At 36.8% G+C, this 25,415-nt stretch overlaps 1 protein-coding gene across 4 annotated transcripts in view; it reads right to left on the bottom strand.

The window, feature by feature from the left end:
- Positions 1-721: 721 nt before the first annotated feature.
- zbbx (zinc finger, B-box domain containing) overlaps positions 722-25,415 on the bottom strand; it is a 52,898-nt gene continuing 28,204 nt past the window's right edge. For 2 of the 4 annotated variants that reach the window (XM_008425335.2, XM_008425336.2), the window contains exons 10-19: positions 25,140-25,237; positions 21,736-21,857; positions 21,512-21,570; positions 20,847-20,977; positions 17,758-17,978; positions 14,475-14,643; positions 10,052-10,198; positions 3,553-3,708; positions 3,381-3,453; positions 764-938 (exon numbers count right to left, since the gene is read on the bottom strand). In XM_008425335.2, the coding sequence (XP_008423557.1) occupies positions 860-938; positions 3,381-3,453; positions 3,553-3,708; positions 10,052-10,198; positions 14,475-14,643; positions 17,758-17,978; positions 20,847-20,977; positions 21,512-21,570; positions 21,736-21,857; positions 25,140-25,237 (1,255 nt within the window). In that variant the 3' untranslated portion in view covers positions 764-859. Of the gene's footprint in view, positions 939-3,380; positions 3,454-3,552; positions 3,709-10,051; positions 10,199-14,474; positions 14,644-17,757; positions 17,979-20,846; positions 20,978-21,511; positions 21,571-21,735; positions 21,858-25,139; positions 25,238-25,415 lie in introns of all 4 variants that reach the window. The other 2 variants (XM_008425337.2, XM_008425339.2) reach the window with 2 other exon arrangements.

Below are 25,415 nucleotides of genomic sequence, written 5' to 3'. Positions count from 1 at the left end.
ATATCAGCTGGAGATAAAGTGGTGGATGTGGGGTAGTGATCTCAGCAGAGGACAGTGGCGGCCATGATAGATTAGGACTGGCTGCAGGGAATAATGGAAAACAACAGAAGTGAGAAACATACACGCTAGCAACACAGCACTAGAGCATCTGCACATTCGCCTCAGAGACGACAAACCTGTTTCCGTGCCTGGTGTTTATCTTCCTCCACTCCTGCAGAAGCGTACAGAGAGATGGCAGGAGCAGCAACCACTGGCACAGTTTCCTTTTCCTTCCCTCGCAAACATAATTTATCACCTACAGGAGCTTACTCAGTGCATGCACGTGTATGTGTAGACAGCCTGACCTAATCTAGTGCCACCTTAACCTTATTAAAGAACAAAATGGTGACAGAGAAAAGAAATGTTCTTCCTAACCCCTGTAGGAAAAAAGAAAACTGGCACCAACAGCAACTGTCCCTCAATGTCTGTCCTTTAACTCATGTCTCAAACACACACGCGTTCTGATAAACACACACGCAAAGGGTTCCAGGCAGCCTCTTGCTGAGAATAAAGGAAAAGACACCATTTGTCTTCACGTCACCTCCTGTCCCATTGCCGTCCCCTGCATGTCAAATTGTTTTATTTCTTCAGTTAATCCTTCCACAGGCATGCATCTCACAGTACGGCACAGCCCTCCCATATGACTAATTTAAACATGGTGCACAGGAACAAGAGTCACAGATGAAAGAAGGCAAATCAAAACAGCATTTATTATAACTGCCACATTTATAAAAATGTGGGTAAAATGCATTTGCACAACACATGAACACAATTTAAACCAATTGTGAATTTCATTCGCTTGTCTCTGTCAGTACGTGACTCATGGCAGTAAGAGGACACTTTGTCGGTCTCTCTCTGTAGTGTTCTCCTCTCGGTGTTGTTCCCTGCTGGGGCCGTCCCTAAAAGACCAAACCCACAAATTAAAGGTTGAATGTTAAACACATACAATACTCACATTGTGGCCTATAATCAGTAAATGCATGTGATGCAAATGTTCTAAATATTCCAGGAATTAATCTTGAAGGGGCAGTAATATGAATTTCCTGGCACATTGTGACATTTTATGGAACAATCATGTAACCATGCTACCTTCAGTTTTGGACAACTGAATGGTTGCCATGGCAGATTCAAGGATTTCTCAAACATGCATGAAAGAATCAAGGCAACCCTGAGAGAATAACATTAGAATATGATGTAAAGGTCAAAATAGGGTGTACCAGCTGGAGGTGTAGCTTATGTGGTGCCATAAGAGAGCATTAAGTCACATTTGAAACCAGTAGACTCCTTAGTCATCATCAGACAAATTTGCAGACATTTTAGCAATTGGGAAACTATTAAATGATCACAAGCATTTGGTTTGACGAAAAGTTTGAAAAGGTTTAAATAGGAAATGGGAGAAAATATAATTTTGTGAGTAAGAAAGAACTGAATGTATCTGAAACAGAACAGGGACAAGAATTGAACTTTGGTCTCTGTACATGTTAAAAGATTTGGGAAAGCATCTTTGACTGTGTTCATGCAGCCAAGTATAATTTGGAAGTTCTAAAAAAACAAAAAAACAGCAGGCACATCAATGTCATCCACCCCACCCACACACTGATAATACTGTCACTTAAAGAGCTCCTCTGTAGATGTGAGGCAGCAGTGGTGGTGCGTAAGAGATGAAGTTAGTTAAGTACACCACTTGCAGCAACCCCCTTACTCAAATGCCTTTTACGACAGAGTGCTACATGTCTCAAGAATTTGTACAAGTATGTTGATTGTCGCATAATAAAACTTTTGCTTTGTTAATACATTTCTACCCTGAGCTTTTCAAAGATTTGATCCACTTTGCTTGTACAAATTCAATGGTTACAGCGACCTCTCCTGAGCCAGAATACCGTTTGTTTTTGACTCCATGTTGTTCACTGGAGATCTCTTCCCCATTACTGAAGATTGGGATAGCATTAAATGATCTAAAATACAGCAGGTTTTTTTATGGAGGAGAGAAAGCATGACTAAGAGTTGACAAAGTGGCCACCTGAATAAGTGAGGATGCCCTAAACATAGAGTTTTGCTAGGCAGCAAATTATTTGGTTGAGTACACCTCAGCAACTACAGCGCTGTTTTTCTGCTAATGTTTATCCCCTGTAACAGGATAGATCAATTACCAATGCATTCACACATGCAGCATGTAAACCTGCAATTAGGAGACACCTGTTTTTGTGTGTTTTATTGGTTGCACAGCAATCTCTTTGAATCCAATGGTACATACAAGAATTTCTGGCATTTAGGATTTTCCTGCCAGAAAACAAAGCAGTGTGTCTGCAGTGACATACTGGCAGGCTGTGGGAAACGTCTGATTAAAAAACAAACACTGTAATGAAAGTAGTGGAAACGTCCTCAACCAGTTGCCAAAGAGCCTGAAAACAGACTGGAGAAGATACATTGCTGATCAAGCAACACCACTGATTTCATAAAACATTAATTACTCTGTTCACTTCTAATCTATGAGTGGAATAAACTTAGAGTCCTTTCAGTGCCAGGCGTCTTGAGCAGAAAATACCCTCTCTATACTGAAGTATCTAAAGGGCATAGACCCTTAAAATTATTTTAAAAATACAAGGAAACATGCTGACACACACACACGCACACGCACACACATACACTCTCTCTCACTCTATTTTCACACATATAAACACTGAACAGCACATTAGGACTTAGTACCTAACAGGATGTCAGAGCTAAAGTCGTTGTGCTGGCTAATGATCCATTACACATTTCATATATCAGACAGAGAGAGACTGACAAGCACCACAAGGAGGGAGAACCAGGAAGAGTGGAAAGATTTAAGGTTGGAAAAGCAAAAATACAGATACATGTTTAGACACAAATGGTCAGGGCAGAGACAAAAACTTTCCTTTTCAGATTTAAACACATACCTTCTTAAATGTTCATTTATCTTTTTAGGATGAAACAATTTTTTCATCAATTGTTACAGTTCATGACTAAGATTGTGACAAGGATTTTAGTGCTGTGGTTGAATTTGGCTAAAGTAAAGCATTCCAGAAAAATAGGAATGCTTCAGGGTTGCAAAACTGATTTTGAGGTTTCAATCATGTTTCGATCAGTGTTTAAACATAACACACTGATATTCACTAGTAATCAATGTCAGATAATTTTCAGTCAATGTGGTTTGGTTCTTTCAGGAATCAGAATGGTTGAGGTTAAGGAAGCATAATGTTGTGATGAGAAATCTCTCTGCACTGTCACATGCTGATACACATAATGATTGTAAAAACAAGGACACAGGGATGCATATGCTGCTTATGCAGTAAAAATAACCAGCTGAATTTATGCACCATTTCAAATGTTGACTCTCATCTTCGTTTTCCCCTCCACTGTCTTCTGACTCCAAACTGAAACCTTGGACAGCTTTTTAAAAAACAGATATTAAAGATCACTGAATTTTTACAAGTCAGTTTCGTAATAAGGTAGCATGCTGGCATTTATTTATTTATAGATTTTTTTTACGCATGCACTGTGTATTTGCCAGAAGTTGTAGCTCCTGCTCCATAATGTGCAGCATTCGTGCGGTCATGTCGGTGTCCATGTCGGGGTCCTCACAGCCAGTCTGGTCCACACTGCAGATCTCCATAACCACTTGTGGAGCTCGAGAAAGTTGACAACCTGCCGGAGCAAATTTTAAAGACAAACAGGTGGGAAGAAGAGGTGAGGGAAAGAAGAAAGCATGATGAGTTTGACATAATGATGAAACCTTTATTTAAAAATAAATTCATGAAATGTCAAAAAAAAAAACATTGCGTCTTTAAGTTTGAGATAGAAAACGGATGTTTCAATTAAAATGATTCGTTTTTTTATTTTGATTGAACTGCACCTACTTCTTTTCCTCTATAGTGTCATGAGATAACCAACACAATAGTTTGCTAATTAGTCACCCATTATCAACTTGTATTTATAATTTCACAATCTATAAGACAAAATCCAGCCGAAATATGAAGAGAATCTGGACATTTTTAAGTATTGGAAGGATGAAAAGAAAACCTGTATCACCTCGCGATGTTTCTTACTTCATTTAATTCAAACTTGAGAGTTCTGGTCCACATGACTAGCACAAATGTCACACTCAAATATTTCAACTGAAAAAAAATAAATAAATAAAACAGCTAACAATAATACACACAGACAGTACACACAACAATAAAATGATATGGCTATAAAATGTACATGGTTAGTTTGTTCAAAGCCTATTTTACTCAGAAAAGGCAGCAAAAATATTTAACACTCAGCTCTGACTGGCTGCAGAGCATCTATTATTTCCCAATAAAGGACAGCTACTTAATATTTTCAAGGAAACCGCTTGTTCACCATAATAAGTTAATGCACTGGATCAGTCTTAATCACTGGCATCAGGTGGCTGCGGGCTTCTCAATTAAAACTAAATTGAAAGAAATCTGATTACCCCATTTACTACACTGATTTTAGTCATTCACTGCCTCACAAAAAAACCACACAGGATGGTGGCTGATGCACACATGCTGCAAGAACAACACTCACCTTCTAAACTGTATGAAATCGGATTTTATCTGTTGCATTCCTTCACTTTTCAGCTTGCTTTTTCCTGGCTGAACCAGTCATTGTGTTTGTAAAAGGGATGGTAGTGTTTTGGTTATGACAGAGCATTTGTTAGTCTTCCTGGTCAACATGCTGACAACTGAAACATTATAAATATTTACAGCTTTGTGGTTAATGATTTTGAATCTTTGAAAAAGTTAAGTACATGTACAGTAAAATCTTAATTTACTCCTGGATAGTGACCAATGCTTCCCTACTAATTCAAATTCTCTTGGGTTGAGAGCTCTAGTTTATCATTAAAGAAAAACATCTCTGGACAAACAAGGCAGCACTGAGAGGTTCATGCCGTTTGATTTCTCCAACACATTTAATGCAACTCAGCCTGATGTACTTTGTGAAAAACTCCAGAAGACACAGGTGGAAAGCAATGGGTGCGCCAACTGCATTTTTCTGCCTGTTGGTCGATTACCTTTAAAAAAGCCTGACCTGCCTGTTCAGATTTTGGTTGATACCAATTATTTTTGTCTGAAATGGCGCTAAATATAGCAAAAATGTTGCTGAGGTGGAAGCAGTAGGGGTCACTATTGTTAACTGCAACTGTGCAGACATGACCTGGTGGGCCGGACTGCCAGTCAAACCTCTCTCACAGGAGCAGACCTGTCAAGTCTCCCGTTTTGACCGGGAAACAACCATTTTTTGTTTGTTTTTTACCCCCTTTTCCGCCATACTCCTGTATTAGTATTTTCCTGAAAATATCCCCACCCTCCGCTCTTATGTTAGTTCCCTCCCCCCACACACACACCACAACTTTTCCCATATACTAGAATCCAAAACTCTCTTGTGCCAGAATACTGTTTGTTTTTGACTCCATGTTGTTTACTGGAGATTTCTTCCCCATTACTGAAGATTGGGATAACTTTAAATTATCTAAAATACAGCAATTATTTTTATGGAGGAGAGAAAGTGTAGTGAAAGTGGTTGAGAAAAACCTTGGTGTTCATCTAGGCTGAACAGGAAATGCAACAGCGAAGCAGTTTACAAGGACGGACAGAGTGTAAACCGCAAGATGCTGGATATCTTCTATAAGTCTGTTGTGGAGAGTGTAATATTTTCTGCCATTATCTGCTGGGGGTAGAAGCAAAGCCAGGGACTTAAAAAGGCTAAACAATCTGGGAAAGAAGGCTGGTTCTGTTATAGGAATGACTCTGGAACCTTTGGAGATGACAATGCAACGAAGAAATCTTCAGAAAATCAAGAAAATTATGAACAATCCTGAGCATCCTCTTTATGAGACTACACTGCAACAACAGAGTTTTTAGTCAGAGGCTTCTTCAGAACTGCTGTAATACACACTGCTGCAGGAAATCTTTCTGCCCTAAGCCATCAGCATCTACAACAACTCTTTGAAGAACCTCGACTAATATTTAATTTCCCTGTGGGATTAAGACAAGGTTCTTCAAAGAGTCAAAACGTAGTCTTAACCTTTTTTTTCTTGAGCACGTGGGCATGGGAGTTTTTGTGGTCCATATCAATGAAGGAATAAACAACAGATATTATATTTAATGATCTACAACGATGAGTAATAGTATCTACTCATGCATAGCAAGTTCAAAGGAGCAAAACTGCAGCGGCTTGAAATCATGCAGTAGGAATAGGTAAAAACAGATTTTTTTCTAAATGATTGGATGGAAAAAAAGAGTGCATATGTTCCAAAAATGCCTTATTAACAACTTATACTATAGCTGTTGAGAGAGCTTTCCTTTAAGAGAAGATCTGGTATGATTTGCAAATAGTGTTTTTTCTGATCACTCAAGAGTCTCAGCTCTTGTTTTGGAAGATGTGCCGTTGATTGACGGATGCAATGACGAACGTAAGAATGTGGCAAAAGGAATTCTTTGAAAATACCTACAGAAGGAGTGAGTGTTAGACAGAGATAAGGGGAGGCGTAGTGGAAGAAAGGCAAAGGTAAAAGGAATGTAGCTCTGGCTACAAAGAAAGAGTGAGAGATACAAAAATGATCACAACAGTTAGTGGAATGAGTGGTGTCTCATCCCACTCCACTGCGAGCCACATCAAATTGAATCAGATTGAACATCCATCCCCACCTGCTCACTGTAAATTACATTGAGGCCCCCACTGAGAAGCTATGATGGTGTGGCTGAGCATGTGTATGTCTGTAGCACACTGATTCCTCATGCTGCTTGCTGTCTAACCAGTTTCAGCTCTCGTGTTAAAGATTTCACTCTTTCAATCTTCCATTGTCTCCTCACCCCACCTTCTCTCCTCCCTCTCTGCTGTTGTTCCCGTCTTCAGGCTGCCTTAGAACCTCCACTTAAAGCATCACTGCCGCCTGCACTGTCAGAGTAAATGGCACGGGAGGAAAGATGCACAAAATGAAGAGCTGAAAACACGTCTGAACATAAGATACTTCTGGACTAAATTCATTTCAATTTAGAATAAATGTTCAGTTTCCTGCTGCTGATAAGAGTGTCACACCCACAAACTAGAATGAATTTTATTTGGATTCGGTTTGATAAACAACCTCAAAATAGTGGATACTTTTTAAGTGGAGAGAGAAGCTGCATTGCATTTGCCTTCAGCACTTATTTAACCACCCATGAAATAAAATCCAGTGGAACCACTTGCATTCAGAAATCACCTAATTAGTACAAAAAATGTCAAGCTGTATGCAATTTAACCTCTAACCTTAGAAGTTTGTTAGATAACATTAGCGAAGGGAAAGATCTAAAAGTCACGCAATCTACAAATCTGACCTTTTTAACAAGTCATATTTGCAATATGACAGACTTTCCGTGAATATTGCAAGGTAGTGCAAGTCTGAACCAAGTTTATTTTGTACTGAAAACATCCTTGGCAAATAAAGTCAATGCAATAATTATACCCTCCTAACAGTATAGTTCTACATATCTATACCTTTGAGTCATATTCTAATGCAATCTTTTGTTTTGGTCATAAACCTACAGTTTAGTATAACATCGGTGTCAACTACACTCAAAAAAATAAGAGACTCAAAAAATGGTAAAACAAAAACTACAAACATATACGAGTTCCCCAATTGAAAATAGTTTCAAGAAATGTTTAAAACAATCATTCATGGCACACGTGATTATTAGTAGAGATGTTTTTTGTGTGAGTCTTCTATATATTAAAAAAAACAAAAAACATTGCACTTAGTCACTGTATACCTATGCTTAGTTTTGTTAGAGTAAATGAAGGATCTTGAAAAACATGTTAAGGGCTTCTGTTAAATTGACAATTTTATCAAATAACATTGAGTGTTTGACAGATACAACATAATGGCAAAGTATTCTGATATATCTAGCTTGGGTGATTTTATACATATTAAGTTTATTGACAAAAGACTGAAAACATAAGAGTGAAGAGAAGCAATTTGATTAATTTTGCTCCTAAGGTTTTTTTGGCCAGTAAATCTGCACTGGTGTATGGGGATTAAATCTTGATGACTGTTGTGTAGAATATAATTGAAACTGAAAGAAATCCTGTTTTTTAGTAGTTTTTCTCTTTCTGTTTTAATATTAACTATAAACAGTGATCAAAGAGAATGCAGTCAATTGCAAAGTTAAAATTAAAAAATTTAATGAACTAAATCACAAAAACCTCTTTCACACCATACGTTAGCTCTTTCAATAACCTACTGGCTTTATTGAAATGATTTTATCATTAGCTCAGTGAAATGTTAATGAGAGTACAGCAGCTGAATTCACTTCTCTATTAAGCCTAAATTAGAAGCACAGAATGGAGGCTTTCTAAGGGAAGCCTCGCCGACTCGAAACGATTCTTCTAGAACATGACTATGGTTACCTTGTAGGAAATATGCAATTTTATCATCACTCAAATTATTTTGCAGGTAGAAAGATTATAGAGATTTTAAAATACATCCGTTGAAATTTATGACGTTTATTTCCAAATGTTAGAATATAATACAAAGTATTTAACGACAACAAACCTGTAAAATCTGAATCAATCAAAGAAACTTCCTTGTTAAAATGTCAGTGTTTTGAAATATAAAAATTAGAGAATGACAATTTAAAAATGTATAATTATCCTGCACAGTTTAGCTGAAATGTGATAATGGAGTAAAAATAGAAATTGAAAAGGTGCAATAACACAGTATGAACAAGTGTGTATTGTTTGTTCAAGCACGTTTTGACTTTATTTCAGGTTTTAGTCATCTTTGGTAGGAGTCTGACAGCAGGGAGAGCAGCCATCTGTCCTTCAAGTTTATCTAATCAGGTCAAATTTCATAACTGATCAATTTAGGAAAAATTCAGTTTTAGTCCCTTTTGTCTTACATTTTCTCAGATTGTTGCTGATTGCATTTAAACAACAATGTTGAATTTTTGCTACCTGATTTCTTGGTAAATTAAAAACTATCACTTTTTAATTTGTGCTTGCCTCTGCAAACTATGACGTCAACTTAAGAGTGAAAATGAGCAGTGTCAGGGAAACTGATAAGAAAGTTTAATTTTATTTCAGGTTAATCAGATTCAGTATAATTGATGATAAGTGCGGTCTCAAGATAACTGTATATATCAGAAGATACTTTAAAAAAGCAAATCTTTAAATATCTGCACACGTGTGGGCTCAACACATAAGGAGCGGCATATGGCAGCGAAAGCCCCCACAGGTGAATCCAACACGGGACGTGACGGCAACAAAAGTTGAACATTTTTCAACTTGCTTGTGTCGTGTTGTTAGCTTGCATATATGGTCCATGTGCACATCTACATGTATGAGCTCAAAATTTTACATGCACCAATTTCATGGGTCGCTTAGCTGGAGGAAAGCAAGCACTTTTCACCTTATCACACAGAAAATGAAGGGAGAAGAGAGGAACATCACCTGCCACGTGTTGAGCCCATTATGCAGCTCAACTATTGCAGCTTTTGTATTCAACAAAAATTTTGTCAATTTTTCTGTTACATTCAGTATCTTCACGTAGCTCCGATTTGCAACAAATATATTCTCAAGGCACTTTAGAAAAAAAAAAGACTGTATATTCAGTCACTTTTTAGAGCCACAGTAGTTTCATACAGCTGGATAGAATATATCAGTGTTTAATAAGGACAGACCTGATTCGCACGTGATAAAATACTTTGTTGGATTAATGCCCAGACATGCATATGTTTTCAAGCAGTACTTGCAGCATAACCATGGCATGTGTGCCATTTTGTGTCCGACAGTGATAAGGTATAATCTGTTTAAAAAATTTCCATGGTTACTGTCATGAACTTTTGGCTATAAGAGGAATCTGGTGGATTAATTGTGTACAAAATTGAATTTGGTGTAAAGGAACACAGAGCCGTAACAGGTGGCACCCAGCTTCCTTAAACTGTTCAAGGACACGCATGAAAATACACAGAAGAGTGTTAGAAGAATGTGTGCAGATGTTTACCAGATGTTCTGAGTTCATTTGCTGACATTTCTTCTCTCTGGGTTGAATGAATTTGAATTCCCGTTGGCTCTGCATATCTGTCCTTCATCACTTCGCCAAGCAGGTATTCCTCAGAGTGACGTCCAAGGCTGCTGTGTGAACGATGCACTGAAGTTACAAAAATGAAGAGAAAAAGTAAGAAAGAGGCAAAGACAAATCCGACCAAGACAAATATGAACCTTATAATGCAAATGACAGATCAGCTAACAAATATCTCGAAAGACTCAATGTTAATTATTCAGACTGAAATATGCAGCTTTGAATAACATAACATTTAGATCTTTTACTTCTTGTTGTGTAACATGCATTCACCTTTTTGATGATTAATATAATCAAACTTATTGTTAAGAACTTACAACTGTAACAGGTTTTTTTGCCACTTTTAAGTCATATGGTTAATGTTTATACCTTTATCTTTAACAAGCATAAGCATCTTCATCTACACAAATCTACAACCTCAGTTAGCATTTTTTCTCCTCAGATACAGTCTACCAAACTTACTACAATCTCTTTTATAGTCAGGTTTTATAGTAAAATGTATCAAATCTGAGGCATTGGTCCACCTGTTTCTGTAATGAGATATACTCATTTTGATTGCTATAGCTTTGACAAGATTAAAAATAATTAAATGACAAATATCTGACAAGTTTATGGTATGTTTTGTTTTAGTTGCATTTCAGAATATTATTAGCAATGCCTTTACTTTGCCGTACAGCGGAAAAAGTCAACAACAACACGTAAATGGCATATAAAAAAAATTAATAAAAGCCCAGGAGTGAGTCTCGCAATGCTTTGGGGATACTAATTATCCCAAAGTTAAAACAAAATAATTTTAACGAAAAGGTTATGTTTTCAGATCATAATATTTAAGGTTTCCTTTATCAGTCAATATGATAATTGCAGTATAGTTACTTGCTGGGGTTGACAACAAATCAATAAAACAAGGCTTTAGGGTAAAGTAGTTGAACCACTAAAAGAAGCAAAGCTCCCCTATGATTTCTACAATATTAGGCACTCATTCAGGCTGACAGAGCATCGACCAACTAAAAACAACAAACAGGAGTAACAAACGTCAATTATCAAAGCCTGCACAGCATCTTTTCTATGCACCAATAGTTTCCAGTTTTACTATAATAGATCGGGATATTGTCAATAATTGCATAGAAACATTCAGGTGAATTTAGTTATTTGTTTATTATATTTCAGCTTTCAGCAGTATTAGGACCAAGGCAGTAATGCTCAACAAGACTTTTCAGCCAATCACGATAGCTGCAAAGCAATTACTGCTTTTCCTTCTTTCTCTCCAGTGGTCAGCCAATTAATTAATGTTATTGACTGCACCGAGAAGCTTCTAACTAGTCTAAATCAGCAAAATATAAGAAGACAGTCATTTCTGGTCAGCTAAGGGTTTTTTTTTGTACATCTAGCAGTTTTTCTGTACCTGTACATACCTTGCTGGCAATTTTTTCATCTCATGTTTTAGTATTTAGCATATTTTAATGTGAAGAAAGTGTATATGGTCTTATAGATATTTTTACTTACTTCTATTTTCTAAAACTTTTTCAGAGACCTTTATTTTTTTCTGTGCTATGTTTCTGTCTCCCTCTAGTTCTTGTTTACTTGATCCAGATGCAACAAGAAACTGCATACTGACAACGTTGTGTCCAAACCAATGACAGCCCAGAGCACAAAGGAAGAAGGAATGTAGAAAAGGTAGAGGTGGAGACATGAGATGTGTTAAATCTCAGTAAATAAAAAGAAATAAAGAAAACAGATGGAGGGCTATAAAGACTCGTAAAGTGTTGTCAGGGTGATACTGCTCTCCTGTTACTTTTCTGTTCCATTATCTTTGGAGCTTTAACAATGGTGGCAGAGACAGTATAAGATTTGATCAGTAGTTGGCTGCACTGTGCAAGAAGGGTAGCAGTTCCCCTATAGGAAGTCTTCTTAAAAAAATACTTATTTATTTCATACAACTAAGTTGTCATTCGTCATTTCTGGACAGGGGAATTCGCCCAGACAAGCAAACAAACATCTATTTCAGTCTCAGAATTAAAATAATACAAACATATTTAAATATATTTTTTAAATTGACAGATTCATACAAAAGAAGAAACATTTAATACAAAACCATTTGGCTGGATAAATTATTACATGTGATTCAGTCCTCATGTAATACGTTCAGGTGTCATGCTACGCACAAATCGACTAAACGTAATTTTTAAGGAGTGAGTGACTTTCTGAATATAACTAAATGTTAAATACATGGTAAATGGCCTGAAATTGTATAGCACTTTATGAAGTCCAGAGGACCCCAAAGCGCTTCACACTACTTTCAGTCATTTACCATTCATGTACTGATGGTGGCAAGCTACCAGATGGTAGCCATAGCTGCCCTGGGGTACATTGACAGAGGCGAGGCTGTCATGGACCGGTTCCACCAGGCCCTCCACCGATGGAGGCAAATGGAGCGGCAACCAACTGACTGGGGGACAAACTCTGACCCCCGTTGCCACCATTGTCCAAAAAATATATCACTAATACAAGAAGTCTGGCCTTAATGAGGCAAAGCAAGGTTTACCAAACAAATAAACAATGATCCAGCTGCAAAATTACCTGCTATGTAGATAAAACCAAATTGGACTCTAAAAAGAAACACCAGAAGAGAAAAAATAAACTGAGGTTAAATTAAGTAAAATTACATTGAGGAATTAATAAACATAGGCTCTTCCCAATATATGAGAAAATTAAATTCCAAAAGTGAGACTTGTATATTGGTCAGTTATATTAGTTTGACCATTGACCGTCAAGTTAATATAACTGGCCAATGGTAGAGTGTGTTATCTGAAGGACTCCAAACTCACTATGTTCAGACAGAAGCGAGACTGCCGTACACCACCAGAAGGAAAGGCACGTGAAGTGTGTTGGCTGAGGACACAACGACTGAGACAGACGGAGTAGGGGTTTGATTCGGCAACCCACAGAACAAACTCCTAGTGTTGCAGTACATTAGAGCAGTCCTGGTCTCGAGACCATATTTTTAATGTGTGATGTGCGACTGCAAATATATGATAGAAGTATCTGTTGCAATTTGAGAATAAGGGGTGAAGGTCAAAGTATATCCACTTCCAAAAACAAGACTAGAGCACTGCTACAGCTTTAAATGTCTAGACACACTCTTCTCAGGTTGTTTGTCAGTCTGTCTGTTTACATAGTGCAATGCCATGAATGCAAAATCCAATAAATACCCGCAGGATATTTATTAAGCATGGTAAAAAATGTCCACTTGAACTAAAATGCACAAAGGCAATACCTTTGTGCATTTTAGTTCAAGTGGACTAAAAGGTTATCAGAGGTCATGATAACCTTGCAAAACAGATTTTGTCCATGGCTCACAAATGCAACAGAATGTCACCAAAATATCTATCTAAAAGTTCCACTTTAGCATTCAACAGAATAATCTAGAAAAAGAAGATGAAGAGATAAGAAATCAATTGTAAGAATGCAAAATAGATGTTTGTTTGTTTGTTTGTCTTAATGGCTAACAGACTAGATGACCAAGAACAGTTGTGTTTTAGCAATTTTGTTAGCACAAGCTTTTTTGCTATGGATTTAAAAAAACTAAAAAGAAAAGAAAAAACAAGACGATGAATAGATAAACTGTGCCTAGAAAAAAATTATTTATAGATTGTTTTTGATCCAAATTAATAACAGCATTATTATTATTATCTACTTCCCAACTAAAAGAGAAACAAGAGTGAGAAGATGTGTCATATATATGAGTTGTTTTGATAGAATGCAGATATTCAGTGTAAATGGGGGGACAGAAGTGATGGTTAAACCACAGGACCTATGTCTAGGTCTGTGTGTGCCTGTTTCACCAAGAACTGAAGAACTAAACACGGGTAAAAAAAAAAAAAAAAAGCACACTGACTCAGAAGCATTGGCATACACACATTCACATACATAATAAAAAGCACATCTGAGAAAACCTCCCTTTGGACCAGCAAGAAGTAAATTGTCTGTTGCTCCCCCACCCATCGCTCTTGTTTCGCCAAGCAGCCAGAACTCCTTTGGGTTTAAAACTCATTTTCATCTCTCTTGTAAGCTCCACAAATTTTACATATTTGTTGAAAACCCCATTATGAGGCCTTTGTGATATGAATAATGCTTGCAAATTGGAAAGTATCTTCAAGCAAAAGTTGGACACGGAGGTAATCTTTACAATCTAATCTCCTGAAGTACAAAAACAGCAGTGACACTTCCTGATGCAGCACACAAAAAAAAAACATGATCCAGATTGATGAAACCCTCTGAAAGTGATGCATTAATATTCAAAAACAACCCTTATGCATATCAAAACACTTTCCCCTTTTTAACCAACCTGTTGGGTCTGAGGCACGCACTGAAAATTGGCATGTGTGAAGTCTGTCACAGTGTGTCTGCTCTGGTGAGTCTGGGTGACCGGTATCCGTGTCCAAACCTAAAGGCAAAAACCCATCCAGATCACAGAACTGCTCTGATCCAAACCCAGCAGTCTGGTTTTGCATCACCTAAGGGGATATGAAAACAGATGGGAAGACAGAGGAGAATGAGGGACAGAAATAGATTCAAACATTTCATGTTAGAATGAGAAAGGGAGATGGCACACAAAGAAGGAGAGCAAGACGAGACAAAAAAACAAAAAAGTAAAAATATATATTGGAGCTGGATGACACAACAATAATGAAACAAAACATGAAAATATAGCACATAAACCAGCAGAGTATGGGCTAAAGTAAAATCTACTATCATTGTAACTTTTATGAACCCAAGTAACTGTGAATTTGTATATTTTCAATGTCGAGCATGTAAATACATATTAATAAGACAAAGTCTTTTAATGAAGATTATTCCCCGCTCTCCCCGTTTCCTTTGTTTCCACTTGATGAATTGATTTTTAATTAACCCCTGGAGCTGGCAAGAACATCTCACAATTGTGTGGTGTGTTTGCCGTTCCTCCCATGCAAGTGTCCTCCTGTGAGATAGGAGTAAAGTGAGCAAGCTCTGTTTAGTTAAGATTAGATCTGATACATTAGCATGCTAGCCTTGCATGACACTGCAGATGGGCTGGGAGAATGTAGGGAGAAAGGCAAGTGGGAATAGCAATGCTCAGAGCAAGAAAGGAGCAGGGATGAGGAAAGAAAGGAGGAAGTCAGGCTAAAAGATAAACAATGAAATGGCAAGAGACCAAACAGTGATACTGAACAACCTGGAAGGAATGATATTTCTTAATGCAGGATATGTTCTAATAATGACTAGCTGCCTTATATACAGTGTAAACGTAAGAAAAAAAAATGCAGAAATGGAAGAAGAAACCTAAAAAAAATGAACAAAAAGATTGATAAAGAGACATGAAGGGGAGTGAGAGTAAAAGGAATTAACAGGAAAAGAGAGCAGAAAAAGTCTTGTGCAAAGAGAGAGAAAATTAGAAAAAGAAAATACTATCTAATCATTCCAGGAGCAGTTTGATTTAGGTCCAGAGAGTCCAGATAACCACCATCTTTACAATCATGAACATCATTTTATTCAAGCTTTTTAATAAAGCGTTGGCTGCTCCTCTTTTTTTTCTTTTCATTCCTTTGCCACGGTACGAGGGATTCATGTCATTAAATGTTAGATTACTCATTTGAGACCATTCAGATAGGTCTTCTTTTAATCCACTCTGCTTCTGCTTTCTTTTATCAATGAATTTCACTTTTAATACCACAGCATTATATATCTCTAAGTTATAGATAAATTATGTAGTCTAATTACATTGTCTAATAGAAAAGGGTAGCAGCTATAAAAACTAACTAGTTAGCTATGTGTCACTGAAGTTCCTTTACTTTAGTCAGTGAATATATCAAACATTATAAACGTCTAAAACTTATATCTTCTGTGACAAAAGGATACGAATATTTAAGTCGCATTTATACCCATGACGTCAACTAATCACAACAAACGAAACCAATGACATTCTTAAAAACACAACTCCAACAGCAAGTGACCTAAGCCATTGCATGCCTTTCCTTTCTCTTTCTACTCAGTTTACCATCGTTTTCTAATAAAGGCCACAAAACTTTTCATTCTGCATCACAGTGTGTCAATACCAATTTGTGTCATACTGGATTTGGCAAAAGCACTGCCGCCTTAATTCTGAATTGTGCTGTGAATATTACCAAGGCTTATTCGCATTTCTGTTGTATGTTACTTTTACAGTTTCACCTTTAACAACTGCTGCTGACAAACAGCACCACATTTTTTTTAGAGCATTTTGCAAATTATGCTTTATGCATTAAGTGCATAATGGACCGGCTCGTCAATTAGCAGTTGATACAAGAGGATGATAACTGTAGCTTACAACAATAGCAGCAACGAGGTCACAAAGCAAAGAGGTAAGAAATTCATAATAACAGTGATAACATTTAACACTGTGGCATGTGTTTAGAAATGTGTGTATAGAAAGAAATGGTCTGTACTGACTGCTTGGCTTTGATGGTCAGCTAATTTCACAGATTTCTAAAACAATTTTGCTTCCAGTTTGGATTTTTTGAGATTGAAACCGATGCAAGTCACGTACAATTGGTAGAAGTCATATGCGACTGTGGCAATCACTAACGCTTTACAGGATGGGAGCTGATGTTGATCTAACTCCTAGTCCTAATAAAAACAGAGCATTCCTCCTGTCGGTTCCAGAGGTGGGTAGTAAATATCTACACTTACTTGAATAACATTTAGGAAAAAACATAGCTTTAGGAGTAGCTTACGCATCATACTTTTTATGTTTTTTTGAGTGGCATTTCTATAAAGTATCACTACTCTTACTGTAACAAAATTTCTACATGCTTTACCCACTGTGAGTAATTTCACTAGATGAACAACAAACATGTTTTAACCAAAAATGCCCAAGACACAGGCACATGCCTACACTCTAAAGTTTCCATTTACTGAGACATTTGATTGTAAAAAAACAAAAAAATATAGTGCACCACAGTGACACTGGTAACATACATATTCATAACTTTCTGTTTAATAAGTTTTAGAGTGAACTTAGATTCTTCTGCCTTAATTTGTTATTTTGTAATTATGTTATTTATTCGTGTGATTTTTTTTTCATTTCTCTTTGAAATACTAAACATACATAACTTTCTACTTTTCGTTTATCTGATGATTTTTGTAAATATTAAATCAGATGTTCTGATCCGTTACTTGGTACTTGAGTTGCCTTTTTACTAAATAGTTTTTTTTACTCTTAGTTGAGTAAATCCTTACTTTTACGTAATAAACATATGCTGAAGTACCACTACCCTTATTAGAATACATTTTTTGGTACTTTACTCACCTCTGTTCACTTTTTGAAGTTCAAGGTTGAGGTTCTAAGCTTGTATAAAATTACCCCTAAATTTTTACAAAACTACATATTTCACTATGTCATTTAAATCCACTCATGCATGCATCCATCCATCTATCCATTCATCCATCCATCTCCAAGTAGGTTGTAGGAAGGGAAGGGGAACTAGTTTGAGTGAGAGTCCTTCATAGGGCTTTCATTAAACAAAGATAGCAACATGGAAAACATTTGTATAAAACAAAGTAATTCTTTTCAGCATAACTTTACTTTACGTACAGTAAATAAAATATATTACCATGTGTGTTTCTGGCCGCTGTCTTGTGCCTTCGGTTTGCAAATCTTTATCTGTTCTTTTCTTTGCAGGTCTTAAGCCCTCTCGATAAGACATTTCCAGATTATTGGCCATTTCTCTTGATTTCTCCCTTGGTAAATGTCCATGTATTCTTGCTTTCTCTGCACAGGAGTCTTCTTCTGTTGGAGCCAGGTAAAGACTGTCACTGGTCATTATATCCCTGTCTTTACCAAACAGAAATAAACACCCAACATAAAAATAAAAGTTGCCAATGTGTTGTAGCTAAAAAGAACAACACTTGTTTTCCAAGAGTATTAATAAACATCATATGATTGTTACATGGTAAAATGTCAAGGTGAACAGTAAAAACAGACTATCCTTGTTTGTAATGTTTTCAACTGATGGAGAAAACATTTTTATATTCAATATTCCAGTAAAATGGTAATGTGTGATATAAGTGTCCTTGACACTTTAAAGCTCTAATAAGCTGATAAAGCTGGCATTCAATGTCTCCTTGGTCAAAGAGCTGAAGTAAGTAGTGGAAATAAAGGATGAAAAAGATGAAGGAGAACACAGAGATGATGGATGAACACAGAAATATTTGTAGACATGTGAAGCAAGGGAAGGAAAGTTAAAGTAAAAAAGGTTTGAGAAAGTTGTGAAAGAATAGACCCTTTTAGCTGTCACTGTAGCAGACTTCTCTTTTTCTAATGCAAGTGGTGGATGGTCAAATCAGGTCTCATTCATCTGAATGCATTAAATGTGCTAAATATTAACTGCTTTCCCCGTGTCTACAGTTTTACCATCCACTTATCAATTCTTATACATGTTACAAACATGGGCCCCATCAAGTGAGACTTCACAATATACATCCAGACAACATGCTAACTTTTTATGATGAATGTAACCGCTAAAAGAAATACTCTCCTCTAAACATGGCTGCCCTTAAACTTTTAAAGATTTTAAATATACACTTAATTTGAAACTTAAAGTGGGTTTCATCAGAGGATTAAGGTTTGGGGTATTCTGTTGATTAGAGTGAGAGGCCACAGATTTCACTGTGCTATGTAATGTTGCCATGGTGATGCAGCAATAAATGTGTTTATAGCCATTAGTACATTCATTTACCTTTCTGTTTGTTACATGTTTAAGAGTGATGTGCAATTAGAAATAAACTCTAATCAGTTTTAACAAAAATAAATAAATAGAACATGGTTAATAGTTGGATCTAAATTTGTTTTGACAGCCCCGGAGAATAAACTAAGCTATTACTGTGATATTTACAAGCCATTCACTACTAACTGTGTTTAAGCTGTGCATGAAATAGTTGTTTTCTTCAGGTTTCTTCACTGCAAAGAATTTTAATTTATTGGCCTTAAATGGAGAATAGTTTTCTGTTGGCCTGTTTTTAATTTCAAGACTGCGCCATAGAATTATTCAATGTGAAAATGAAGTGTATTAATCCAATGCAATGACAGCAATGTTATGGCAGATAGCATCTAAATCCCCTATCATTCTGACTGTATCAAACGTTATCTGCAAAATTAAGCTATTCCCCAAAAAGTCTGTCTACATCTGACTTTTTGAGGAATAGCGCACAGTGATTTGCAGAAGTATTCATATCCACAGGATTATCACAGTATCATTTGAGAGAAGATATGATGAGACACAATATGCCTTTTTACATGATGGTGTTAATTTGTGGTCACCACATACTAATGACATTAAAACTGGAGCATCTTCATAGCTGAGGACAATTGTTTGGCACAGGGTTGGCTATTGAAATAATCGTTCCCAAGGCTTTAGACGTTAGCTGTGGTGTTACAGTACCAGGTGATAAAGAGTGTGTGAGTTGATTGTCTAATAGCAGACAATCTGGGTCACTGCTGGGAAGCTGGAATTGCTGTGGGGAGATTAGATTGCCTCTTGGTGTTTCATAAGGGTTCAGAGATGAGATTGCTTCTGCAAATAATTGGCAAGATCGGGCTTTTTCTGTACCATTTTGTTGTGGGGTTGAGTGGTAAACCTTTGGCAATAAGACTCACTGAATAGAGGCTGATGGAGAGACACTGATCATAAACCTCAGGGGAAAAAAATTGTTGATGAAGAAGGGGAAAGATGCTCCTCTGAGATAGCTGACGTCACACCATCCAAAATTGAAACATCAGTTAAAAATAAAACAGGAGGCCGAGAGGGTTTGAGAGTTTTAAATTTTGAATTTGGTAAAGAGGGGAAGCATTGTGGTGATCCAAGTTAGCTTTTGATTTACTTATTGTAGGAGAGTTAATTGTCCTTGGTTAACATGAAGTTGGTATTTTAGCGGATTTCTTAGATGTTCTGACAGAAGAACAAGTGGATGCCCTATAATCTGAAGGTTATGCTAGATAAATAATCCACAGACAGGAATAAGATAAATTTATGTTTAACTGTACAAGAACAATTTTACAACTGGGTCCTACTATGCGTCCTTGAACAGGTTAAAAAAGATCTACAGGTTATAAAAACTTTTTCATTACATATTTTGCACAAATTATTCCCAGATGATGTGATTTCACCTGGTCAGGTCAGCCAATTTTTATCTCCTTTCAGAATTAACTGTTTCAGAGCCTTTTGTCACTTTAAATTGAAATAAGCTGCTTGCTACACCCACCCCAACTCAACCTTTACACTTGCACTAATACACCTGAAAATAGAAACAGATGCTCAACTGTACAATGAAACAGCTATTGGACAGTAGTAAAGCTAGCTGACCAGAAGTGCTCAGCTAGGTGAGGGAGTGGGCTTAGCTAGGAATGCTAGGAAACGGGGCAGCGCCCTCTGATTGTTACTTAATAATTAATAAGTTTTTGACCCAAAAAAATATCAACTTATTGCCAGGAAAGAATTGGTGTTTTTATAAGCACTTGGACCATTTCAGAAAAAAGTAGAAACACAGATGGAGGTACAAACGTGTGCATAAAAGTGAATTTTACATAATAGGTCCCCTTCAAAGGCAAATTTAGAAGCACTGCTGCCATCAAGGGAAAAAAAATTATATTAAAATCGAATTAATCTCAAGCCTTATTTAGGTTTTATAGTAAAACACAGCTTACCTTTCACCGAGTCATTTTTGGAAATCTGATCGTGAAGGCAATGTGACTTCTTGACTTTTTGTCGAACTGATGCTTTAGATGGTCTGGATGGTTGAGTTGAACAGGTAGAGGAGAGATCAGCTTTTGAACTCCTGTGAACAAACAAAGATGTTTGGGATAGTTGAACAGCTGAAACTCTGAGTGGAAAATAAGGCACCTTCTCAAATCATCTGCCTGTTGATGGCCAAATGGGACAATAAATACATTCTAATCCACTGTAACCCCTTTTTCTTCAATGTAACCATTTGGAATTAGACTTGAAAGTAAAGCAATTCATCTCAACTCACTTAACTACTGAGTCCAGGTTTAACAACAATGCAGCTTATTCATCTAGATGTACACATCAGCACTGAGGGAGAACAGACAATAATTACCTTTTTCTCTGTTGTCTTAAAGAAACAAGGCATACTTTCAACCAAGAGAACATCTGCTCTACACCCATTTACCAGCAACTAAGAATTTGTCATGAGTGGCTCTTTAAACTTTTACATGTCTGCTCCCTTTTTGTTATTGAGAACAACAGATTTGGCTCTGCTGGTAAAAACTTGCATTTTTTATTAGAAATAATCTAAACCTGGCTACTATATTATAAGCCATGCTAAGAAATGCTTTAAACAAAGTCTTACACTGGGTTGCTATCCAACTTTTTCTCAGTCAAAGACACCATCTTCTTATCTTTGGATTCCTGTGGTGAAAAAAGAAACACATGAGGACGAGTTAGACATAAATGTTAATAGACAATATGTTCATATTGTAACCCTCTAAGTACACTTGTAAGTTTTTGTATCTTGATGTGACATATTAAGTATAAAAAAAGCTCTTGGATAAAAGAGGTCTTTTTTTTTTTTACCTCATCCAAAATTTCTATGACTAGATATAATTCAGGCGTGGAAACTTGTGACTCAGTGCTGTCCTTGCTGACAGGGACTTTGAGCAGTGATGAACAGTACTCCCGAAAATCTTCCTCTTCAGCTAAAAACATAAAAACACAAATTAGACTTGAGAAAATAAGATATAAGGAATATTTATGTAGCATTCTTTGTGATTTAGCAGAATAAAATTTAAATTTTGGGAATCAAGTTGAAATGATTTCAAGTATAAAATTTAAATGTTTACAAAAATGTTCAGAAATTCAAAATGATCAAAAAGGCAATATGGAAGGATTGAGTTTTTGTGTTCGTATGAGTGACTCCTTGCAGAGAAGATCGTTGTGAAAGAGTCTGACTGATTACTGATTCAGGGAATTAGCTGTTGGAGTCTTAAGAAGCTGCTGAGGTAAAATAAGGTAAGGTAACTTTATTTATATAGCACATTTTCAGCCAATGAGCAGTCACTCAACGCTTGTTGGACCCTCTTGCTGGTAGTATCTTACATCATTTTCATGCCGTGTTGTTGAGCTCTGCAAAGCAAATTTTACGGATGTGTTTCACGGCTCGTCCTGGACTCGTCCATGTTTTATCCTTCCTCTGGTCAAGTGGAGTCACACCTTGTCTTGCTGTAGAATTGGATTCATGTTGTTCCATGTAGAATTGGATTCATGTTGTTCCATGACTGCTCCACGCCTAACCTCACCCTGGACTCCATAACCTGTCCACTCTACCTCCAGTATGGCAGTGGAGCCTCCACAACACTTACCTGGATCCATGCCTCTCCTTCAGTGTTCAGTTCCACTGGATCCTGGAAGCCCTATCCAGAATTGGTGTTTCAGTTTCCCATTTCTCTGGTTCCTTCCCTTTCCTCACAGAACCGGAATCAGCCCAGCCTCCAGACTTTCAGAGCATACTATTTCTGTATTTCCTATCATCCATATTCACTGTAAAAAAAAAAACTCTTCATTGCAATCCAGTATGAAGGCTGAATGCTCTTTGCAGTAAATGATCACGATAGATAAGAAGCATTTAGTTGAGAAAGTGGAGATACGGTAATGATGTAATTGTTGTTTCTGCCATCAAAAACATTTTATGCTAAAACATGTTTCCAAAGATTTAAAAGTCTTGATGACTAAAATTGGAACCTGCAATATGTGTATGAACATATAGAGTTGTTTGAAAATGATGAAGTGCTCTGTTTTCAAACAGTTTACATGATGAGGTAGGCATTCCCATTATAAACTTTAGTTAAAAATTCTATTTGTGACAGAAGCAAACTAAATCTGATCTTTTAATGCTAAATTCAGCACATATAATTCCTCCAAAAAGTGTGCTTACCAAATTAAAATGTATTTTCTAATCACTTATATCATGCACAATTCAAGTTAAAAATATACTCTTAAAATTAGAAATGCTGAAAATGAATCATGTGCTTCAACAAATTGCTCCAACAGACACTTTTTACACACTGCTGTTCTGTTAAGTTTCATTTTATCATGGCATTAACTAAGACATTGGTCTTAAGCTCTGCATTCCTAATGTGGAAAACTAGCATGGTCCAAAGTAGGTTGCAACTGTTCCATAGCATACGTCTTTTATGTTTGTAAAAAAATATAATCAAAAGTAACAGAATGGTACAGAAACTATCTTCTGTTAAAACCACAAAAAGGGTCACATTTTACCATTAAATTTGGGATTTTAAGCTTTATTCAAGTAGGTGAACCATCCACATTCAAGCGTTTACTGTGCTCAAAATTTCTTCAGCAACTTATTTAAAAAAGTGCACTCCATAACTTTGATTTCACTACTCAATTAAATAATAGATTATTCTTTCTTGTAACTGTATGCAGATAAGACAAAAACAGAAGTGTCTTTTGGAAATGGAGAGATGTACAGAGGTTGATAACCTATTCCTACCACCTGCTTCAAACCTTTATTCTAATTCATGCTCGTTACAACAGGTTGCAGAGCCTCTCCCCCTCATCAATCTTTAAATATAAAAGGGGCAGAAATGAGTATGTCAATGAATAATAGAAGCTGTTTACTTCCTACATGTAGGAAGAAACCCTTCATCTAAAATTTTCATTTTCTTATGCTGTCAAACCAACGTGGTGGAGTGACAGCAATTTGTGAGTGTAAGAAAGTGTGTGCGTCGCGTGGCTCAGTGGTTAGACCGGGCACGCTCCCTCTCCATGGTTTCTTTGCCACATGTCTTCCTCCACTTCTCCCCGCCCCTTTTCTGTCAAGTTATTGTCAAAGGTCACTAGTAACGAACAAAAGAGTTTGTGCTAACATGTTTGTGGAAAATGTACCTTCACAGGCCACTTTATTAGATTCACCCATTTTTGCTTGATAACACAAATATTGAATTAGCCGATCAAATAGAAAAGTACATAAGCATTTAGGAGTGGTGAAGATAACTTGTTGAAGTTCATCATCATCATCAGAATTTTGAATATGGCATAGTTGTTGGTGTCAGACGACCACATCCGAGTATTTCAGAAACTGCCAATCTTCTGGTATTGTAAACTAACCAAATCAGTGTTGTGGTGGAGTTTGAGGGGGGGCTTTTGTTACATGGAGAACAGGGACAAAACCAACTTTCTCAGAAGCACCGTTTGGATGTGTGAAATAGAGTGGCTGAAACTCACAGACCTAAAATTGATCAGGAGTTAATTTTTATATTCAACCCTCAACTAAATCCAATTAATGTTATCCTTAGGTAAGCACAATCTAAAATTACTCCCAATTTGTTGTGACTATTTAACAGAAAACAGAGTGATCTAGGAAGTATTTCTGACCTATAACATTTAAAAAACTAACAAAGAGACGGCCCTTTATTGCAATAAGAAGCAGATGAATGCCCTGGGATCAAAAGGCATTAAGGGGCAGTTGCAATGCTGGTCTACCATCTCCTTTTAACCCTTGGTTGTAGATAGAAAATGAAAACGCTTCATTGACTGATAAGCTACAGACAGTGAGCTACAGATGACTGGCTGAACCCTCTCCTTGAATGCCCCATCCCTTACTGTCAAGCTTGAGCCACTTATAACAGCACTCTACCTGCACAATCCCAGCCACTGATTACCTGTCACAAAGCTATGGATGAATGGGCAAGGACCAATATGTCTGACCCGCTGAGAGAAAGAGATTTTCCAATTGTGTGTTTGTATATCTGAATGCGATATGTGTGGATGTAAGTCATCTGTCGATCTACTTTTCTGAAGAGGCGTTAGCTTGGTTTTAGAGCCTGTTCTGACTGTGTGCATCAGAAAGGTTAGATGTACAGCAAAAATATCAAGATCTCATGGTATCACTCTCATTTTCTGTGTCAAAAGATGTATATCACACAGAAAGAATAGATGTGTGGCTGTGCTTGTGTTACCAGTTAAGATGGTGGCCATCTCTTCCTCTGTGTCTGTGGTAGCTGGTGATTTTAAACCCATGCCAAATGCCAATGATGGAGGACTTTCAACTGGTTTTCTGAAAACAGAAAGTCAACTTTGAATTAAAACATAACAATAAATGTAAGCAGATAATATGTACTTCCCCTCAAACTATCTGCCTATGTATGTATGTATGTATGTATGTATGTATGTATGTATGTATGTATGTATGTATGTATGTATGTATGTATGTATGTATGTATGTATGTATGTAT

Source organism: Poecilia reticulata, linkage group LG13, assembly GCF_000633615.1.
Source record: "Poecilia reticulata strain Guanapo linkage group LG13, Guppy_female_1.0+MT, whole genome shotgun sequence".
Lineage (NCBI taxonomy): Eukaryota > Metazoa > Chordata > Actinopteri > Cyprinodontiformes > Poeciliidae > Poecilia > Poecilia reticulata.
Note: the sequence above shows the minus strand (reverse complement) of the source record. Positions and strands in the feature narration are given on the sequence as shown.